General features: G+C 41.0%; 1 protein-coding gene across 1 annotated transcript; it reads right to left on the minus strand.

Moving 5' to 3' along the window:
• Nucleotides 1-13,207: 13,207 nt before the first annotated feature.
• On the minus strand, nt 13,208-16,851 carry TMEM229A (transmembrane protein 229A). The gene has a single exon (XM_006072801.4). The coding sequence runs from the start codon at nt 16,765-16,767 to the stop codon at nt 15,088-15,090; it is 1,680 nt and encodes a 559-aa protein (XP_006072863.3). The 5' UTR covers nt 16,768-16,851; the 3' UTR covers nt 13,208-15,087.
• Between the last annotated feature and the right edge of the window lie 5,552 nt (nt 16,852-22,403).

The following is a 22,403-nucleotide window of genomic DNA, read 5'->3' on the forward strand; positions in this document are numbered from 1 at the left end:
CATGGGGATTCTCCAGGTAGGAATACTGGAGTGAGTGGCCATGCCATTCTCCAGGGGATCTTCCGAACCAAGGGATCAAACCCAGGTCTCTTGCATTGCAGGTGGATTCTTTACTGTCTGAACAACCAGGGAAGCCCCTGTTCAGAACAGATATTAAACATTTCTCACTGTGGAACGTTCTGTTGGACAGCATTGGTTCAGAGTAAGTTGATTATTCAACTATTTATCAACATTTAACTAGTTTGGTGAATGGACTCATTCAAGATTCAACTATTTTCAATATTTAACTATTTTGGTGAATGGACCTATTCAAGAAAGTTTGGTACTAGGGGGGAAAAAAAAGTAATTTTGTAGACAGGCCATTTTTGAAGAGCCAGCTTTCAATCACAGACCTTGTCCATTTTGAGAAGTTTTTTTTTAATCAACCTTGTTAAACTGTTTGGAGGCATTGAGCTGATCCCTAACAGAATTTCTTACCATTGAAATAATTATATTACCCCAAGGATATAATTTGTGTGGTAACATTTAGAAATCTGGAGTTTATTAAGCCTCGAAAAGTTCATCTAGCTGTTTTGACAAGAGGTTTTTCACTCAGGCTATTTTTAGTGCTTTTGGAAGGCTGATCATTTCTAACACCAGGGGAGACCCGTGGATGATGCGTCCCTTCGCTATGCTGTGCTTTAGCTGAAGAAGGAACATACTGAACCCTTAAACTGCAAACAGCAGTTGCTTAGGAGATCACCATTTCCTTTTGATACTGTCCAAACTACTTGATTTGCATGCAGCTTTCCAAAGTAATATGCCATTTTCTGGATTTTTGAAAAAACACACTATTTCATTTGGCAAAGAAAACTCAATACCTTGCTATCTATGTTTTCTGTTTTATGCCACCAAAGCAAAGCATCACACAGATAAGTATATCTGGAGTTATTTATAGATCGCCTTAGGAATTCATGTCTGTGAAATGGAAATAAATACCCTATAAACTTAATGGAGATGTAGTTACCTAATAATAGTTTCAATACATTGAAAATTGATTTTGTACTCTTGAATACCCAAGTCAAGTATTTTAAATGCCAATCTAAAAATAGTTTCTTTGAAATTAAATGAATTGACTCCGAGTATAGTTGCACTCTAGGGCCTCTGTCTCAGCCTCTCAGAAAGGCCTGGAGACACAGTGTCTGTGTTCAGAGGTTTCCAGAGAGCTTATTTTCTGAGTAACAAATACACAGACTTTAAAGAAAAAAATAAAAATGGGGAGGGGCTCACTTAAAAATCTGTGCATAACTAGTAAGAAAGGTTAAAATTAGGACTGGACAAAATAGAACTTGTCCCTAGAGAGAATTAAAAAAAAAAAAAGCAATGAGGATGACTCTATTACGTAATATTAGAAGGAGAAAACTAAGAGGCAGCTCCCTTTTTTTTTTTCTCAGTTGTTCTTCTTCCCTGTGGAACGATACAGCCCTGAACTTTCTGAGAGATAGATAATGTTGCCTAAAAAGAACACTGAGGGACTTCCCTGGGGGTACAGTTGGTTAAGACTCTGTGCTCCCAAAGAAGGAGGCCCAGGTTTGATCCCTGGTCAGTGAACTGAAATACCACATGCTGGTGTAGCAAAATTAAAAAACAAAAATACTGAAATGGAGTCTTGTTCCTGTCTCTTACTAGCTGTGTGGACAGGTAAGTTTCAATGACTTCATCTATGTTTTTTGTTGTTGCTCAGTTATTAAGTCATGTACGACTCTTCGCAATCCTATGGACTGCAGCACACCAGGCCTTCCTGTCCCTCACTATCTCCCAGAGTTTGCCGAAGCTCATGTCCATTGAATTGGTGATGCTATCCAACCATCTCATCCTCTGCCACCCTTTTCTCCTTTTGCCTTCAATTTTTCCCAACCTCAGGGTCTTATTTCCAATGAGTCAGCTGTTCGCATCAGGTGGCCTTCAAGTTCTGGAGCTTCGGCTTCAGCATCGGTCCTTCCAATGAATATTCAGAGTTGATTTCCTTTAGGATTGACTGGTTTGATCTCCTTGCAGTTCAAGGGACTCCCAAAGATCTTCTCTAGCACCAGTTTATAGACTTCATCTATAAACTGTAGATAATGATAATAATCAGTAGTAACTAGAATAATCACATAGGATCATTGTGGGAATTAAAAAAGAGTAAGTGCTATGGACTGAATTATGTTCCCCACCAGATTCACATTTTGAAGCCTCAACCTCCAATGTGACTCTATTAGGAGATACAACCTGTATACAGGTAGTTAAGGTTAAATGAGGTCACTAATCCAATAGGATTAGTGTATAAGAAGAGAGGTGGAGAGCTTGCTCTCTGTCCACCATGCAAAGACAGTGAGAAGGCAGCCATCTGCAAGCCAGGAAGACAGCTCTCATTAAAAAAGAATCCTACCAAAGCTTGGCCTCATATTTCTAGCCTCCTGAACTGGCAACCCACTCCAGTGTTCTTGCCTGGAGAATCCCATGGACGGAGAAGCCTGGTAGGCTGCAGTCCCTGGGGTCGCACAGAGTCGGACATGACTGAAGCAACTTAGCGGCAGCAGCAGCAGAACTACAAAGTAAGTTTATGTTGCTTCAGTCAGCTAATCTATGGTATTTTGTTATGGCAGCCTGAGCTGACTGATGCAATAAGGTAGGATATCAATGGCAAGGTCTATGTCAGACTTGCTGACATTTAATCCCACAGCATTCTCACTGCCTATTATCTAGTTGCTATTATTTAGTCACTAAGTCAGAGAAGGCAATGGCAACCCACTCCAGTACTCTTGCCTGGAAAATCCCATGGACGGAGGAACCTGGTAGGCTATAGTCCATGGGGTCTCGAAGAGTTGGACACAATTGAGTAATTTCACTTTCACTTTTCACTTTCATACATTGGAGAGGGAAATGGCAACTCACTCCAGTGTTCTTGCCTGGAGAATCCCAGGGACGGCAGAGCCTGGTGGGCTGCTGTCTCCAGGGTCGCACAGAGTCGGACACGACTGAAACGACTTAGCAGCCGTCACTAAGTCAGGTCTGATTCTTCCTTGACCCGGTGGACTGTAGCCCACCAGGCTCCTCTGTCCATGGGATTTCCCAAGCAAGAATATTGGAGTGGGTTGCCATGCCCTTCTCCAGGGAATCTTCCCAACCTAGGGATCGAGCCTGCATCTCCTGCCTGGGCAAGCAGATTCTTTACCACTGATCCACCCGGGAAGCCCTATTGTCTAGTACGTGCTCGATAAATTTTTACTAAATGAATGAATGAATCAAGAATCAGAGTTAGTCATGACATATAGATTTAAATACTTTTTGAGTAGAATGGACTTCAGACTTTCTCTGGGTTCTTTATTGGACTGCATATATTGGGCAGCATGCAAATCCAGTGCAATGCCAGTCTTAGGAGTTTTTCCCTCTCTGCCCTTTTCCTCCACCTGCCTGTGTAGACACCTACATAGAGAATGCAGCTTGGGATCTAGAGTGTCTGAGTCCAAATTTTGGTTCTTTCATTTGCAAGCCTTGGGCAAAATGATTAACTCTCCCATGTGACAGTAATAGCCTATGTAAAAACCAAGATAATAATAGTATTTACATCACCAGGTTGCTGTGAGAATTAAATGAACAAACACATGTCATATTTAGAAAACAAATAGCATAATCTAGCATCCTTCCTTCTGTGCTTTTATTCCTCTTTCTTGTATATCTTGAAATACACTGGTCATTAACTCTGTCCTTAAATTTAATTTTAGGCTGAACTTCATGTGTTGACCTGAAACAAACTGATTGCCAGATATTTCTCCAGAAAAGATAGATTTTTTTCTCAGGTTCAGCAGAGAATCACAATGCAGGGTCTGCCACCACAGCCATCCATGTGCAAGTCCCCACATGGCAAAGGAAGAAGAAACTTTCACGGACAGGAAAAGACAGTTGGGAGAGCCAGAGTAAATAAAGAATCCACAGATTCTCACTGGCTGAGTCCTTTCGAAGAGAGGAGTCTTTCTTTTTCTCAATGAGCTCTGTTCTCCTTGCATGGTGTGGAAGCTCCCATCTCTATTTAATTGTGGTTTTGTTGATTAATTTTACAGATGTCACTGAACACATTCTCGTCTTCCTCTCTTCTATTGTTGACACTATTGCATTCTCAGGATCTCTTGCCTATCTGATCATTTATTTCCATATCTCTTGCAGGCTTCCACTTTTTACTTACTTTCAGAGGTCCTCGGGGCTCTGAGTCTACAATTTTAGCTGGCTGGTTGCCTCTGCTTCTCTCTCTTGATTCGCACAACCATCTTATCACTATTCATCGTCTGTTCTGACTCTTGATTATCTCTGAATCTATATTTTAGTCCATCTCCTCTGTCAAAATGCTGGTCTCTTTCTATCATCTTTTTCATCTTTTGTATAACAGCCTCATAACTGGTCTTTCTCTACATGTAATCTTGTCCTCTCTGATCTGTTTTCTTTTTAAAAATGCAAGTTGCAAAATGCAAACCACAAGTCCTTTGCCTGCTTAAAACCCTTAATTAACTTGTTAACATCCTTAGGAAATGGTCCTCCAAACTCTAGTGTTTCCATAAAGCTTCAAGACCTGCCTCTTGCCTACCCCTCTAGCTCAGGTCTCACTCTTCCCCCCACCACTCTGCTCAACCAGATACAACAGGCTTTGAGTTAATCAGTGCTCTGATACTTTTGCCAGGTCTTTGAGCATGTTGGGCCCTCCAACTAGAATCTTCCCAACATGCTCTCTCACCTAGGTGGCAGCACCATTATTTCCACCTACAGCATCTTTTGTTTTAAAATTCGCATTTTCCACTCTATGAAAAAATAATTGCCTATGTCTTCTTACTTTTTAACACAGTACACATTTAAATAGCTGTTGACTAGATGAATGAATGGACTCGTCACATTTTCCTTATGCTTATTTTAACTCCTTTGGTTCAAATGCTTTGATCTATGTGATGGTTAATTTTATGTATCAATTTGATTGGACAATTGGATGCCCAGATATTTGGTCTATCATTATTCTGAGTGCTTTGGTGAGGGTTTTTTGGATGAGTTTAATCTTTAAGTCAATAGATAAAGTACATTGTCCTTCCTAATGTAGGTGAGCCTCATCCAATCAGTTGAAGACCCGAACAGAACAAAAAGACTGAATAACAGGAAATTCCTCCCACTCAAGCGGGACATTTGTTTTTACCTGTCTTCAGATTGAACTGAGACATCAGCTCTTCCTGGATCTTGAACCCACTGGCCTTTGGATTGTAACTACTTCAGCGGCTCTCTGGATCTCCAGTCTGCAGACTTACCCTGTAGATCTTAGGACTTACCAGCTTCTATAATGTGTGAGCCAAATTCTTATAATAAGTCTATCTGTTTATCTATTTACATCCTAGTACTTTTGTTTCTTGGAGAAGGCAATGGCACCCCACTCCAGTACTCTTGCCTGGAAAATCCCATGGACGGAGGAGCCTGGTAGGCTGCAGACCCTGGGGTCACAAAGAGTTGGACATGACTGAGCAACTTCCCTTTCACTTTTCCCCTTCATGCATTGGAGAAGGAAATGGCAACCCACTCCAGTGTTCTTGCCTGGAGAATCCCAGGGACGGGGGAGCCTGGTGGGCCACCGTCTATGGGGTCGCACAGAGTCAGACACGACTGAAGCGACTTAGCAGCAGTAGCACAGCAGTTTTGTTTCTTAGGAGAACCCTGACTACAATCTGCCAGTAATATTAATATTTGAGGTTGGAAATATAGAAAGAAGTGAACCAGATTCATAGATAATAAATCATAAATCTTTACCACCTGCCACTAGAAGCAATTTTATGACTTAGTTAACTAAATTTGAATTTTCCCCGGAGAAGGAAATGGCAACCCACTCCAGTATTCTTGCCTGGAGAATCCCATGGCCAGAGAAGCCTGGCCGGCTATTGTCCATAGAGTCACAAAGAGTCAGACATGACTGAAGCAACTGAGCAAGCATGTAAGTTTGAATTTTATTTTCATTTCTGTTCTAAAGTTGCCCCAATCCAGAAGGTCATCAGCAAAAACAGTGAAGAAAATCAAGACATCAATAAGGTGCAAACTGGGTAGCTCCTTCTTTTTTGAAGTGTCATGTGATAAAATAAGCACCACCAATCAGTTTATGTATATGTCAGTTTTTAGAAAAATTCATATTTCAGAAATAATGTTTTAAAGGATAGTTAAGTTCTCTAAATAGCTTACAGTTTAAAAAAAAATTATAATGTGGCTAAATTCTTTAAGAGAACTACTTGAATTCTGTGTCTTGCAAAAGAAGTTGCTCAGGAAAGAAGGAAGACTATGAGAAGATTAAGCAATTTCTACATTTTTTCTAGGTACTTGGTGGATCTAATTTATGTTCCATAAATAAACGTCCCATTGAAGTCACATGTTGCCACCTGGCAGCATTCCTAATTCCTGTTTCCACTATTGAATTATGTCTGGCATGAGAATTCATATATATTCACCAAAAAAAAATTTTGAGCACCTGCTCTGTGCTAAGTTCATTGCTAAGTGTTGAGAAAACACAGAGAATGACATATGCCTGCTCCCAAAAGTCAAAACTGGAAGAAGAGGTACAAAAGAAATGAAGAATGAATTCAATGGCAACTTTTCTGTTCTTCACTCTACTTACCTTCATTTCTCTCTAATTCATTTTCAGACCCGGTAATGAATATGGGACAAGCACCGATCCAGGCCAATTACTTATATCAGAAGGAACAGGAGCATGAAGAGGACCACTGGGTTAACGGCAGTCTATATAGAAACCTAGAGGATGTATATAAATGAAAATTTAACAGAAACAACGATGTGACTGAGCTGCTAAAAAAGCTAATAATGCTTACTTTTGTTCTACATTTGCAGAAATTAAGTGTTTAGATCAAATTAGGTAATAATTTTACTACTGTATATTTTATTATATATTGCTAAAGGATCTTGAACATCTAGCCTGGAGTAAGATAATTAAGACACACTTGGAAAACTTTGTTTTGTCTATGGATAAAATAGTTGGAAAAATAAAAGTTACAGATGGGGGGTCCTTCTGGTAAGAATTTTCTAACTATCAATATATAGAACAAAGAAATGAGTTGGCCTGAGAGATCTGAATAAGTACAAAGAGCTCTGTCATCAGAAGTGATCAAGAAGAGGATGGACAGATTCCTGTAAAAGATAATCTAGAAGAACTAATTCTTTTGGCTGGGAGTTGAATTAGGTGGCGTTTAGTTATCTTCTCAAGCTCTAAAGGTCCACAATTTTACATTTAAATAAGCTTTAGACTGTTTACCTGTGCATTGGGTACACACATCAATGACACTTTATTAAAATTTTTATAGTATATCCAATAATATCATTTCAGAAAAGACAAACTCAGATATTTCATCAAATAAGTATCAATAACAATAAAGTATGAAAGAAGATAGTGAAAAGGCTAGCTTAAAACAATATTCAAAAGCTAAGATCATGGCATCCTTTCCCATCACTTCATAGCAAGTAGATGGAAAAAAAGTGGAAACAGTGACAAATTTTATTTTCTTGGGCTCCAAAATCACTGCAGATGGTGACTGCAGCCATGAAATTAAAAGATGCTTGTTCCTTGGAAGAAAAGCTATGACAAGCCTAGACAGTGTATTAAAAAGCAGATACATCACTTTGCCAACAAAGTCCATATAGTCAAAGATATGGTTTTTCCAGTAGTTATTTATGGTGTGTGAGTTGGATCATAAAGAAGGTTGTGTACTTAGTTGTTCAGTCGTGTATGACTCTTTGTGATCCCAAGGACTGCAGCCCACCAGGCTCCTCTGTCCATGCGGATTCTCCAGGCAAGAATACTGGAGTGGGTTGCCATGCCTTCCTCCAGGGGACCTTCCCAACCCGAGGGATTGAACCCAGGCCTCCCGCACTGCATTACCATCTGAGCCATCAGAGCCCATGAATACTGGACTGAATAGCCTTCTCCAGGGGATCTTCCCAACCCAGAAATCAAACTGGGGTCTCCTGCACTGCAGGTGGATTCTTTACCAGCTGAGCTACTAGGAAGCCCAAAGAAGGCTGAGCACCAAAGAATTGATGCTTTCAAACTGTAGTGCTGGAGAAGACTCCTGAGAGTCCCTTGTACTGCAAGGAGATCAAACCAGTCAATCCTAAAGGAAATCAACCCTGAATATTCATTGGAAGAACTGATGCTAAAACTGAAGCTCCACTACTTTGGCCACCTGATGCAAAGAACTGACTCATTGAAAGAGACTCTAATGCTGGGAAAGATTGAGGGTAGGAGAAGGGGGCGACAGAGGATGAGATTGTTGGATGGCATCACTGACTCAATGGACATGAGTTTGGGCAAACTCCAGGAGATAGTGAAAGACAGGGAAGCCTGGCATGCTGCAGTCCTTGGGGTCCCAAAGAGTCATAGAGGACTTAGTGACTGAACAATAGCAACAATAAAGTGTAAATTTTGGTACCCAACCAAACTTAGCATATGCAGTACTTTATAAACATAAAATTTTCTTCATAATTCAAGTCTTACATGGTATAAAGACCTAGAATAATATTTATTAATGTGAATCATTTACACCAAAGAAAAATAATGTAAGGACTCTCTAAGACTATTGAATACTATCCCTTTCTATGTATATTTTATTTCTGCCTTTATTATTCTTTTGTTTCTGTTTTGCCTGCTGAAAATATCATTACAAGTAAGTAGAATGATAAATTTTGTTAAACTCTTGTTTATAAATACTTGAAATCTGAATACTGGTTCTGATGTACTCCAGGGAACTCTTTTATTTATTTTTTCTTCCTGTCTGCTCATTGTTTCTAATAAAAAGTTAAGATTAAAAATAGATCCTCTTCAGAAATGAACAAGAGCATATTCAGTTTAGCTTTTGTTCCTAAAAGTTAGTGGGTAATCAAAATGATATGACAAACTTTCTGCATGTTTCTCTCAAGATTATTTTCAAATATTTAAAGTTTCAAAACTGAGATCCTTTGAGATTAATTTTATTTTTATCATGCATGAAGTATAAATGTTAATAAAATACCTTGCATGTAATATAAATATTTGTAGGAAACCCATCAAAAGTGAAGCTGGTTCTCTGCTTAATATCATAAGTGTGATTTTTTTTTTGAATGGGAGAATTGATCCATGGTATCTCTCATCCTTTCTGGTTAGCTAATTGCTTCCGTCACACCTGCATCTGCTCAATGCGTTTCTTGATGAAGCTGGTAGCTTCAGGGAAGCTACCAGGAAACTCTCCCAGCTTATATTCTCAGGTAGACCTGGGCAGCAACCAAAGGCTTTTCCTGGGTTGAACCAGTTGAAATTCCAATGACATAAGGAGGATTCCTAGTATTTAATTTTTCACTCTTTTGCTTGCAGCCAATGTTTGTTTGTTTATTCTTCTGAAGTAATTTTAATTTACTCAAATCTCTCAAGGTCCTGTTGCCTAGAGTTAGTGAATAAAGCCTCATTTGAAAATATACAATAAGTAGACAGTGAGTATTATGGTAAAAGAATTAAACATTGATTTTTTTTCCTTTTAAATAGAGAAGACCATCTCAAAAAGTGTTTCACTGCAATACACAATCTGGCTGACCAGTATTTGTTAGTTCCTGGAAACTTTGAGAAGTCAAATAGACTGGGGTGGGTATTAACACAGCTTTGTAGCTTTCCCATTTAGTCTTTGCATGAAAAACACAGTTAATACTGTCAATAGTCCAACCTGAGCTAAGAAACCATCTGTCAGAGATGTAAGGAATTCCAGCCTTGGATAGAAGGTTGGATGTTATTAATCTTCATGGCTTCTTTAGATCCTTAATTCTTAATTGTGGTAAAGATATATTTTCTTCTAAATGGGAAAGTTGATCCATGTGACTTTTGGATTATAATAGAATTTTTAAGAGGTTAAGAAGAACATTAAACTTCTCTGTACGTCAAGGATCAGCCTGTCTGTGTCTGTCTCTCTCCTTAGGAACACTCTGGTCATTTGTTTGACCATTTATGCAAAGAGAATTCAAAGAGTAAAGAAAAAAAATCTCCATATTTACAATCTCCTTATATTAAGAAAAAATATCTAAAGGAAAATTTATACACATCACAGTTTAATTTACAACGTGGGTTTTTAGCAACTGGAAGTCATTGCCTGTATGATAGCTTCATGTCTCCATGTTAAAAATTAGAAAGAGGTCAATTTTAATGAACAGAGGTCCACACAGACAAGTGCTATTTTTGTATATTCCTCTGGTACCACATCTAAGAATAGAAAGAAAAAAAAACAAAACAAAAAACTGGCAACAGAAAAGAACCATCTTTCCTTCCAGCATAAACTGAGGCATGTGTTTAATGGAGAAAAGGGAAGGGTGTTTCATTTAACTCTCTCTGAGTAAAGGATCTTAGTTCTATTAAGCACTGTTGGAAAGTATATTGGAGACAGTAAATTGGATATTATATTTAAAATTGAAAGGTAAAGTGTTTTTTAAAGTCTTTTAATACAAGCAAGGATCAATTTTACTAAAATGCTGTCAAATATTATAATACAATGACTTATTTATCATTCCAAGTCTATATCATGAGTATAACTTCCTTTCCAAATATAGTGATTTTTTTTAATGTACTTTGGAAATGGAGAGAGAACCAAAGTAATCTACCAAAATTCTTTCTCACCATCTTTTTAAAATAGAACCAGGTCAATTATGCCAGCAGAGACTATTTCAAAACAGTAGAAATTATTATCTTTTAAAGGGGTAGGATTAACCAATTCATAATTCTTAAACAATAAAGCACATCATATTCTGAGTTTAAAATAAAATGTCAAATATTTGTAATGAAATATTTATAGTTAAGTACAGTGAAATGTGTGAAATACTGAAATGGATTATCAACATTGCTGGAGTCCTGATATAACACAGGAACATCTATATTAATTGATACCATGAAAAACTTAAAATTTCTCTTTAGATTGAAAGCTGAGATATAATTGATTTAAAAATTAAAGCACTTTATGTAAGAAATTTCAGCATTGCCTAAGTTAAACATGGAATGAGAACCACAGTTATTACTTTTTTTTTCATGTTTTTCTTTAAGAACTTTCTTGGGACTTTTCTGGAGCCCCAGTGGTTAAGATTCTATGCTTCCAAGGCAGATGGACTGCATTCAATCCCTAGTGGGGGATTAGCATCCCAAATGTCATGTGGCCAAAAAAAAAAAAAACAAAAAAACTTTCTTCAACTCTAAGGTGATTAACTGAATACATAACAAATATCTCTGCAAAAAATTTTAATTTTGGGGTTGTATAGCTTACAGTGAAGCTCATTCTGAATGCTATATTAAAGAAGAGAGCCTTAATTATATATATTTCTTCTTGCTTGTGATATGAGTTATCTTGAATTTTGATATATTATTCTTATATTCAAGACCATCTGACTTCAGATGAGGAACTCTACTGCAGAGCACTGCTTGACTAGAAAATCTGTCATCTGGGAATTAGAGCTAGGCTGACTATCAGTTATGCATCTTGGTATTAGCACCCTTTTATTTCCAGAGACTAAAAAGGCAACATGACAGAGTATCTTTGCTACTAGTATCTAACTTTTATACAGCCACAGTTGCATCTATGATAGTGCCAGAGAAGAGAAAATACAGATTGTAAGGTGAGATCCACAGGCGATCCCAAATCACTGTGGTCCGTAGGTTAAGGCATGCCAACCTTTCTGTTAAGAACAGAGCCTAGAGTCCAGTGTCCTTGGAGTCTGTCTAAATAGCTGTATGGCTTGATTACTTAACCAAGTTATTTCTTTGGGCTTCAGTGTCACTGTCCTCATGAGAAAGAGTTGTTAGAGGTTTAAGTAAATATGTATGTGTGTGTGTTTGTGCCAATGTAGGAGACGCAAGTGACCTGGGTTTGATCCCTTGGTTGGGAAGATCCCCTGGAGTAGGACATGGCACCTACTCCAGTAGTCTTGCCTGGAAAATCCCATGGACAGAGGAGCCTGGTGGGCTGCAGTCCATGGGGTCACAAGAGTCAGACATAATTGAGGGACTGAGTACACACACACACACACACACGTATACTTAAGGTATATATATCATATCATATATCATATCAGATATGTTGTATCTTAAATTTATATCATATATGAGCCTAAAATATTATGTATTACTTAAAATTAAATACATATATATGAGACATATGTAATATATTCATTTAAGATATATGTAAATATATACATATATTTATTTAAAAGTATAAACACATGTTAATAGTGCAGTTCTTGGTAGGTTGTAAGCACTACCTAAATATTAACTATTATTATAATAGTTAATATTGTACTGCCTTATCATTTCTATATCTGAACTACTAATGAGTAACCAAGTTGATCAGTCTGATGGTTCTTTCCTTTCCTTGTTTTTTCTTGAAAGGTTCAAAATTGCAGCAAATGTTACTTTTAAGAAGTTGAGTAAACACAGAATGAGAAGCCCTAAGGCAAGGTGCTGAGTTAACAGACAGGCTAATCACTTCCTGAATACAAATGAACAGGGCTCTTTGTAGAACTAGCACTAGGGACTGTTAATGGGCTTTTGTTTTAGAGACTGATGGACTGATATTCCAGGGAGAACCCTGATGAGAACCCTGACAACATCTGCCTCTCATAACCTATTACTAATACTGAAACAGTAGCCTTGCAAATCAGCATAATCGCATATAAATCAATGCACTCACATTCTAATGTGAGCTCCATCAGGACAGAGATTTTTGTCTATGTTGGGTCATGGCTATAGTCACAGAGTCCAGGCAAGTGCCTGAAAAATAGCAGGCTCACAATAACTATTTCTTGAATGAATTGAATCAATGAAAAATCTTGAACTTTTCTTTAAATAGGATTAACATTAAAAGCAAAACAAACAAAATAGCAAGCTTTTTTGATGAGTTTGGCCTGAGAATGCTGGTTAGGCAGTTTAAGCAAGCTGAAGGAGCGGCATGTCAATGACAACAGGGTGAATACATACATTTAGCCAGTAGTCCAGAAGCTGTGGATTTGGTTATGTCTTCACTGGAATGCATGGTGTGGAGCCATGCCACACTTAACTTCGACTCATGCACATGTGACAGATTTGAATTACAAATATTTTGTCCAGCATCTGACTAACTTTAGTGTCTATATTTACATTTTATTTTTCTCCCCAGGTTTTCAGAAATCTTTTCCACAAAGTGACACTTTTATTCTCTGCAAACATTTAATTACTTTCAACAGTTTCTACTCAAGCTTTGACTGGCTAAAACAATCAGTGTGACAGAGGAGAGGAGAAGCAGCTTTGAGCTGATCTCTCAACAGTTCTGCTGTGAAGTGAAAGTGTTAGTTGTTCATCATGTCCAGCTCTTTGTGACCTATGGACTGTAGCCTGCCAGGCTCCTCTGCTCATGGGATTTTCCAGGCAAGAACACTGGAGTGGGTTGCCATGCCCTCCTCCAGGGGATCTTCCCAACCCAGGAATTGACCCCACATCTCTTTTGCCTCCTGCACTGGCAGGTAGGTTATTTACCACTAGTGCCACATGGGAAGCCCTTTTACAGTATAGGCAAGCTAACAACTTGAATAGGAATATATATTAATTTGTATACACTCCAAGCTTTCTTAATTATCTTTATAACAAAAACTAAGAAGGTATTAGTCATCCTTGGATGAGCTATACTCAATAGTCGATTTGTCTTTTCTAAATATAATAAAAACACAGTAAACAAATTTAAAGTACATTATTAATTGATTAGCTATGATTTCTCAAATGGTTCACATCATCTTATTTAACTTGGAGCTTCCAAACTTTAAGAACAAGTCACCAAAGAGCTATCATTGATTTATAATGCACGTAACTACATTGGACTTTAAACCAAGAACTCTGTAGGGGACCCAAAGGAAACGGAAAAATGTTTACAAGTGAGCCATGGCAGAAATAGGCTGAAAACACATATCTGTATCCTCTGAAAACAATTCGGGCTAATACAATTAGGATGAATATTCTAGTTCATTTTATTCCATGGGATTGCTTTTACTCTTGAAACTTCAAATAGAAAAGAGTCCTTAGGGTTAGAACACTATTAAGGATAGTATAATTTTGCATGGCCCTTGCACATGTAAGGTAGAAATTTTACATGATTGCATAAGGACTAAAATTTACAGCCAAAGATAACACAGGATCTGATTAACGTTAACACATTTGGCGTTTAAGGCTAATCCACATTGGAAAGCAATCATTTCCAGGAAGGAGATCAATATCTTAACACAGTGTTACCTGTCTGAGTTGCTAAAAAAGATTTCTTATCTAAAAATCGATTCATAGGGTGTGTTTTCAAATTTGTCAGCTTCTTTTCATTTGTGTGCTATACAGAGGCACTTTAAAAGCTATTAATTGTGGTTTCAGAAGTACAAGACACTGGATTTCAGCAGTCATTGGCAAACATGGCAGGAAATTAAAATGACATTGGATTAAAAGGAAAGTAAGTGAAATTGCTAGTGAAGTCGCTCAGTCGTGTCCGACTCTTAGCGACCCCATGGACTGCAGCCTACCAGGCTCTCCGTCCATGGGATTCTCCAGACAAGAGTACTGGAGTGGGTTGCCATTGTCTTTTCCAAAAGGAAAGTAAACAAATCATTAAATCAGAAAACTTCCCCTAATCTTGTAAAAATCACTGGCGTCTGAGTTGAAGAACTTCCTTACTTAAAAAAATAAAATAAAATAGTAACTATCACCCACCTACGCCAAATAAGTGCAAATAAGTGAATACTACAGCTTTCTGATGTTAAGGTATGATGGTTTGCTGTTTGGACTAGTGAGGGTTTTAAAATATTGATGAGTTAAGTACTCTGAGTTACATTTCCAGCAATATTTCAAAGTATTATCGTATTATGCATACGTTCCCAATAGAAAAACTAAAATGTCGAATAAAACAGGTTGGTGGTAAAGTTTAGTAAAAGGTATAAAAATTAAAAGGCTAAAAAAAAAAAAAAAAGCCCTCCGTTTTATTGTGTAAAAATAAATCGCCTTCATTCATGAGAATCCAGTGCCCCCTTTTTTTGGTCTTAGTTAGATGGTACGTATTGCACCCGCCACAACACATTGGAAAGTAGGTCCTGGTACACACTAAGGAATATCCAACCAGGTAAATACATCAGCGTGATAAGGCCCATGAAATTGAGCGGATAGTGAGAATAGTCCCAGGAACAGGCGCCCCAAGCGCGGAGTCCCAGGCCCCAGGACAACTCCCACGCGTAGATGAAGATCACGTAGAAGGGTACTCGCTTCCAGGTGCCCCAGCCCCGACTGTAGTGGAGGTGGAAATAGAGCTTTTCCACCACAAAACTGCAGCTGCCGTACATAAAGAAGGACCAGAGCGACGTGTGGCCGCTGCTTGTCCCGTCCCCGGGCCCCAGCAGGTTAAAGAAGAATGTGAAGAAGATCTCATCCAAAAAACCGTGCATTCCGAAGAAAAGGAAGCGGAGCAGATCCGGCAGCCCCTGGTTGGGGGCTCCCCCAGCGCCCCTGGGACCGCGAGGTCGCCGCCGCCTACCACCGGCTGTCACTGGGGCCCGGGCACCCGCAGGGGCGGGGGGCGCGCCCCGCAGCTGTTGCCGCCGCTGGTACCGCAAGTGCAGGAAGCGCTTCAGGAACACTTGGCAGTGGTAGAGCGCCAGCACGTACTGCAGGGCCAAGTCCAGCGCCCCCGGCGCCGCTGCGCCCCCCGGCCCGCCGACCCGGTGGAGCAGCGCGCCCGCCAGGGTCTGCAACCCCACGTGGGCCGAGGGGTAGAGGAGGAAATTGAAGACGAAGGCGCTGGGGCAGCGCCGCTGCTGCAGGTAGACTTTCTCCAGGGCCAAGTGGGTGAGCGAGTGCAGGAGGCAACGGTAGGGCGAGGAGAAGCCCAGCATCCGGAGGTCCGGGCGGCGAGCGAAGCGGTGCGCCGCGGACAGGAGCACGTCCAGGGTGACCCCGTGCATCCCGTAGAAGTAGAGGCGCATCCAAGCCGGCAGCACGGCGCCCTCGGCCGGCGCTTCAGCAGTGGACAGCGGCTCCGGGCAGCTGGCGGCAGCCTCGCTTCCCCGCCCTCCTGGGGCCCCCGGACGCCTCGCCGCGCCGCCCCTCCGCACGGGACCCTCTTCGTTCGCGTCGCTGCCGGCCATCGGTCCGGAGGCTGCCCGGGCACCCGAAACCACGCCGCCACCGCCGCCGGGTGCGCGGAGCTGCTGGGCGGAGGGGCCGAGCCCCGCGCCGCCCTCCGGCCGCTGCTGGCCCCCGGGGGGCGCGCGGGGAGCTCCGTCCTGGCCGCGGCCCGGCGGCGGCCGGAGTTGCTGCGATCCGGGGACGCGCGGGCCGCCCTGCTCGCGGAGTCCCCCCTCCGCGACCTCGCGGCGCCCTCGCCTCCAGTCCTCGGCGAGGTGCCGCCGGCCGGCGCCCGCGCTCACCCTGCGCGGCCTATCGGGCGCCGAAGCCCGGCGAGGGGCGGTGGCGCCGGGGCTGCGAGGAGAAATGCAGACGCTGGTGCAAACCCCATCTCCTCCGCGGCTCAGCCCCGCCGCCTCTGCTGCAGGCTGTGGAAGCTTAACGCGAGCAGCGACGCCCCTTCCCCCGGCCCTCCCCATGGCCCTCTCGGCCCGGGTAGACCGACCTCTCCCGCCTTCGCTGCCCCCCTCCCTCCCCGCCCCAGCCCTGAGCAAGGAGCCCCGCGGAGTCCGCTGGGGAAGGCCCGGCCCTGCGTCTCCCATCGCGTCCCCCGCTCTGCACCCGGCTCCCTGGCCGGGCAGGAGGCGTTGGCTGGGGCGGAGGCATCGCGCGGAGAAACACCTAACAGGTGTGACTGGGGGCCTGTGGGCATCCGTTTTATCTAGGGGACCGGGGCCAGGGCCTGGCTGGCGAAGACGAATGGCGAGGCGCCACCGACCAGAGGCTGCGCCCGAGACCAAACTGTGGTGCTGTATATTTATTGTCCTTTTTCAAAGCCAGCTGTGTCCCAGTCACTGAGGATAAACCGGAGACTCCAGGCCGGCCGGCCGGCCCCCGGCGGTTCCCTGTAGTGGGGAATGTTGCCCTGGGGCCTGGTCCGCTTTGTCAATCTCTCCTGCAGCGGTTTGTTTGCTCCAGTCCAGGGGCCTGAGTCCCCCAGAAGTTATAAAATGATTGGAGGTCAGCAGGGTCAGGCACTGCTTTATCTTAAATCCGGAATAGTACCTTTCTTTGCTCGTATTGGCACATCCCGGTGCCGAATTTTCTCCTTGAAGAACTAGGTCAACGCAGAAATGGAGAGTGAAATAGAGAGCAGAGCAGGAATTCGTTTTTTATTTTCTTTTGGAGGTGGAGAGGGTGGGAAGAATACAGAATTTTGGTGTGTTCCACTGTTTTTTCTCCAATTTTGAATCAGGCTTAGAATTGGAGATAACCTTCCAGGTAACTTATACTGACAACTCCACCCCCCACCCCCACCCCGGAAAAAAAAAGAAAAAAAGCCCACAAATCGTGTCTAGGCGGAAACTAGGTAAGAGTTCTAATTTGTAAGGAGTTCAGATGTTTCCTGGCTGGAAAGCTTTCTGGGGAATTCCCCCCGACCCCCTTTGGGAAAATTAAAATTCTGAGGTAGTTCCTCCATTTTTAAAGCAACTTCTCTTCATTCTCTCCCCTTCCTCATTTCAACCTTACAATCTGTGGTTGCTAAATTGTTGGCAAATTAAGGAAGAGAGAGAAATAAGGGTGGTGAGGAGACGCGTTTTAAGGTGGTGTTGACACTTGAGTAAGGCTAAAGTTCTGACGGGTTTTTATAAGCTTGACTAAAATGTGGTTACTTTGTAGATTTCTTTTGACAGCTGTCAAAAGTCAGAGAGTGGATGCTGTCATGCTAGGGACTGAATCATCAGGTAGCAGGCGCGTCAAACTTGTTTTGAAATAGAGTTAGCTGCCCAAAGGCCTGAGCAAGTACAGTGAATGCTGGCTCCCTAGATATACCACCACCATTTAGCTTTGCTTTACCACCAACATTTAGCTTTGCTAAAGCAAAGCTGAGTTTGTTGCTTGCCATGGCAAGAAAGCTCTGAATCTTGACAAAGTCTTAATAACATCTTGGAGTGGGGAGGACCTGCATGCATGCTAAATTGCTTTATCCCTGTCTGAATCTCCCACCCTATGGACTGTAGCCCACCAGTCTCCTCTGTCCATGGGATTCTCCAGGCAAGAATACTGGAGTGGGTTGCCATGCCCTCCTCCAGGGAATCTTCTGACCCAGGGATGGAACTGAATCTCCTGTGGCTCCTGCATTGCAGGTGGATTCTTCATCTCTGAGCCATGGGGGAAGCCTGGGGAGGACAATGTTGGGCTACTTAGGAGATTTTGAGAGTCTAGTTGAGGATGGGTCTTTCAATACAAGGGCTTGGTTAGAATTGGTTAACAATTTTGATATAATGGTTTAGGTTTGTTATACACAGCAAGGTGAAGTTGTGAGGTGAGGGTTTCAAAAATGTTGAGAATAAATAGTAACCTTTTTTTTATCTCCCTGGGGAAAGCTTCCTGGAATAGTAATACTGTGTTGAGGAAGAGAATAGTAAAGTCATGCTAGTGAAGACAGTTAAATAAAGTCATACCTTGTAGACAATAAACTGTCGGTGGTGTATGCTCTTGGGTTTGCACAATCTAATTGTGAGGACCAATTTGAAATTCAAGAGGGGAATGATTTAAGTAAGGACAGATAAAGAAAATAAAAGAAACAGGACTGACATTGAGTTCTGAAATGGCGCTCATCCTCAGTGTGGGTAAAGGTAGGGGAAGGGGAGGGAGGTTGATTGACAATTCAGTAATACCAGGTCTGTATACTATATATTAAAAAAAAAAAAAACTAATTATTTTTTTTTTGGCCATATCTTGCAGCTTGTGGTATCTTAGTTCCCCAACCATGAACCAGGGATGGAACCCAGCCAGGTAATGAACGCAGCAAGTCTTAACCACTGGACCACTAGGGAATTCCTGTATTCCTATATTTGTGAAAGATTTGAATGCGTATTTCTACAGTTTCATTTATTTTATATAATCTCTTCTTTCTTAATTTCTTGTATAGTATACTAAAGTTCCAAATTAAAGAATTTTTTTCTATACATGGCTTAAACAGAGATGATTATTATTGCTTGTTGCCAAACACAGAAAGATTGAATAACAGCTCATAAACTTTTTTGAATATAACACTGTTAGGGAATCATCATAGAAACCTGCCCTGTGGTTCTATTATTAATATATGCCTTCTTTTTAAAGCTGCTTCTATTTAACTGTATTCCTTTTACTCCTCTTTTCTAATATTCTAACAGGGGAGTCACATGAGTATCAGGAAAGTTTCTCTTTGTACTTCTTCCTGCTGGCTTTTTTATGTCCCTTTATATTGTTAATTTTAATTTCAGCCCTTATTTTTTGTCCCAGGAATTTCTTGGAGCTCCTGGTTTATACCTGGAAGGCTGAGAGTGGGATTTCCTTGAGTTGGGCTCCCAAAGAACAGTCTTGGAATAAACTTTTTTAATTCATAAAGCTTGAAAAGAAAGCAGTAAGTTGTTTTGATAAAGCTTGCTTAAAAAATAAAATTTCACCTTGAGCAGTGTCAAATCAGAAATACTTCCTGTGCATAATCTGTGCCTGCCTGCATGTGCCTTACCTTAAGTGCACCTTGGAGACTATTTTCCCTACCCCAGTTAATTCCTTTTTTTTTTTAAAGGAAGTAGCTTCTTTTGAATAATAATATTCCCTTACATTGATTACTGGATTATTGGTAACATAAATGATCACAGTTAATGGATACTACCTCTTGAGTCCTTTCTTGGCAGCTGTACGCTTTACATATCAATACTTTGTACACTGTTTCTCTTATTTTTTTAAACATATGTTAAAGCTAAGTTGCAGAAAATTTGCTTCTCCAGTGTTTCAGCTAATAAGCTAAAAGCCAAGCTGGGAAGTTGTTTCCATTTGAACCTAAAGTTCATTTGTGCTATACTGTCTTACGTCCTGTATTTTCATATTGAAGCCATCTTGAATAAGTTGAAATTGCAGGTTTAGTAAGAAAAGAGATCCATCTGTTTATAGTTCCAGTGAGTATTAATTTGCCAATCCAGTGACTGGTTAATTAACTCCTCCCTAGTTACTCTCTCCCTTTTGTTATCATGCTTTTTGTTTTAATCATCAATCTACACAGTCATTTTTTATGCTTTTTTCCCTCTCTGTAATTCACTTATTTATTTTACCCTTCTTTCCTTCTGGATTCCTTTACAAATTAGTAAATGACTATTTATTTGGACAAATGTGGCTATGTGGAATGGGTTACTTTCTGGTACTTATGCAAGAATAGATGGAGTTAGATAATAGGAAAATGAGTATGGAATGCAAACATATTCCTGTGAATGCTTAGTGCATGTTTCTGACTGAAATTCAGCAATACCACTTCCTGCTGTTCCAGATGTTTCACCCCTGTTCATGGTTACTATAATCTGGGGCTTCCTTGATAGCTCAGTGGTAAAGAATCCGCCTAGCAATGCAGGAGATGTGTGTTTGATCCCTGGGTGGGTAAGATCCCCTGGAGTAGGAAATGGCAACCCATTCCAGTATTCTTGCCTGGGAAATGCCATGGACAGAGGAGCCTGGTGGACTATAGTCCATGGGGTCACAAAGAGTCAGACAGGACTTAGTGACTCAAGAGCAGCAGCAGCTAAATAGAAACATGTATTTAGGGGAATTTCCTGGTGATCCAGTGGTTAAGAGTCCCTGCTTACAATGCAGGGGATGTGGGTGTGATCAGTAGTTGAGAAAGTAGGATTCCATATGCCTCTCCATGTGGCCAAAAAGAAACAAAACAAAGCACACAAAAATGTATTTAAATATATTTTTCTTCCTTCAACAAATAGCATTGGAACACTTCTGAGCAATATTTTGTGCTGTGTCTTGGACATACAGAAATGAATATGACAGAGTCTGTGTCCTTTTGGACTTTATAGTGTTTTACAAAAGATATAGTTGTCTATTAAAGAAATTGGAAATAAAAGTAAAAAAAATATGTATCACCTATGATACCACAATCCATGGATAACTACTGTTAATATTTTAGTATGGAGCCTTTCAACAACATTATGCTATCACCCAAAAGAGGTTATATTATGCATACCTTTTGTAATTTGTAGTTTGCTTTGTCACTTACTGACTAGGAAGTATCTTTGCATTTGATAGTCTGCTACATCATCAGTCATGATGACAGAGAATCCTTTTGTATAGATATTTCATAATTTGTTTAGCCAGAATGTGGAGATGCATTTAGCCAGTCTTCAATTTGGGGCTTGTTAGGGTTGTTTCAAAACACTCTTGCTGTTATGAGCTTCTGTCTGACTGTCATCTCTTTTATATTATCATTTTAATTTATCATGATCATCTTTTTCATGTAGCCATGTTTATTTACTTAGGATATATTACAACATCCAATTGGAGGGTCAAAGTTAAGTACATTTTAAGGCTTTGTTGATTGGTTTTAAATAGGTCTCCAGAAACCTTGCTGAAACCTTTGAACTTTTGTAGAATAAATATTTCCCTCTGATGGGACTAGGAAGTCTTGGCTGCTGGGAGGTTGGCCTTATGGTAGAATCTCGGTTTTGAGAATGGATGTTTGGAGTGTGCCATACCATGGGTTGTATTGTCTGAGTGGATGGTAATAAAGATGTTCTTTGAGAAAAATCTAATATGATTAAGTAAAATACAAATGCATTATTTTGAATGATATACTGTTACTTCCACGTCTCCATGTATAGATGTCCATCACTTATCTCGCCCTCTGAAACAAATTCTTCCTTCCCCACTCCCTTTCTTCCATTTTTGTACACATACAAAAACCTCTGTGTCAGAGGTAGCACAACTAAAGCATGGTTTTTACCCTTGAGCAGCTCACTGTCTGGTGAGAGAGGTAGATAAATAGAGACTGCAAAACTGAATAATAACTGTTATGACAGAAAAATAGCACTAAGTCTCTTGGCTCACCTAGAAGGGAGATCTGACTCTCAATTGGGAAAAAGGTCTTCCTGTTCTCCCAGTATACTGCCTTGATTCATTAATATCTCTCAGCCTCCATATTCAGCAGTGATCCTTGTTGTTGTTTAGTTGTGTCCGACTCTTTGTGACCCCATGGACTGTAGTCTGCCAGGCTCCTCTGTCTATGGAATTTTTCAGCTGAGAATAGTGGGGTGGGTACCCATTCCCTTCCACAGGGGATCTCCCTGACCCAGGGATCAAACCTAAGTCTCCTGCTTGGGAGGCAGATTCTTTACCACTGAGCCACTTGGAAGCCCTAGCAGTGATTGCTGCTGCTGCTGCTAAGTTACTTCAGTTGTGTCTGACTCCGTGG

This window comes from Bubalus bubalis, chromosome 8, assembly GCF_019923935.1.
Source record: "Bubalus bubalis isolate 160015118507 breed Murrah chromosome 8, NDDB_SH_1, whole genome shotgun sequence".
Lineage (NCBI taxonomy): Eukaryota > Metazoa > Chordata > Mammalia > Artiodactyla > Bovidae > Bubalus > Bubalus bubalis.

Excerpts from the sequence above, each read along its gene's own strand:
- TMEM229A (XM_006072801.4), bottom strand. The coding sequence starts at position 16,767 with ATGGGAGACGCAGGGCCGGGCCTTCCCCAGCGGACTCCGCGGGGCTCC.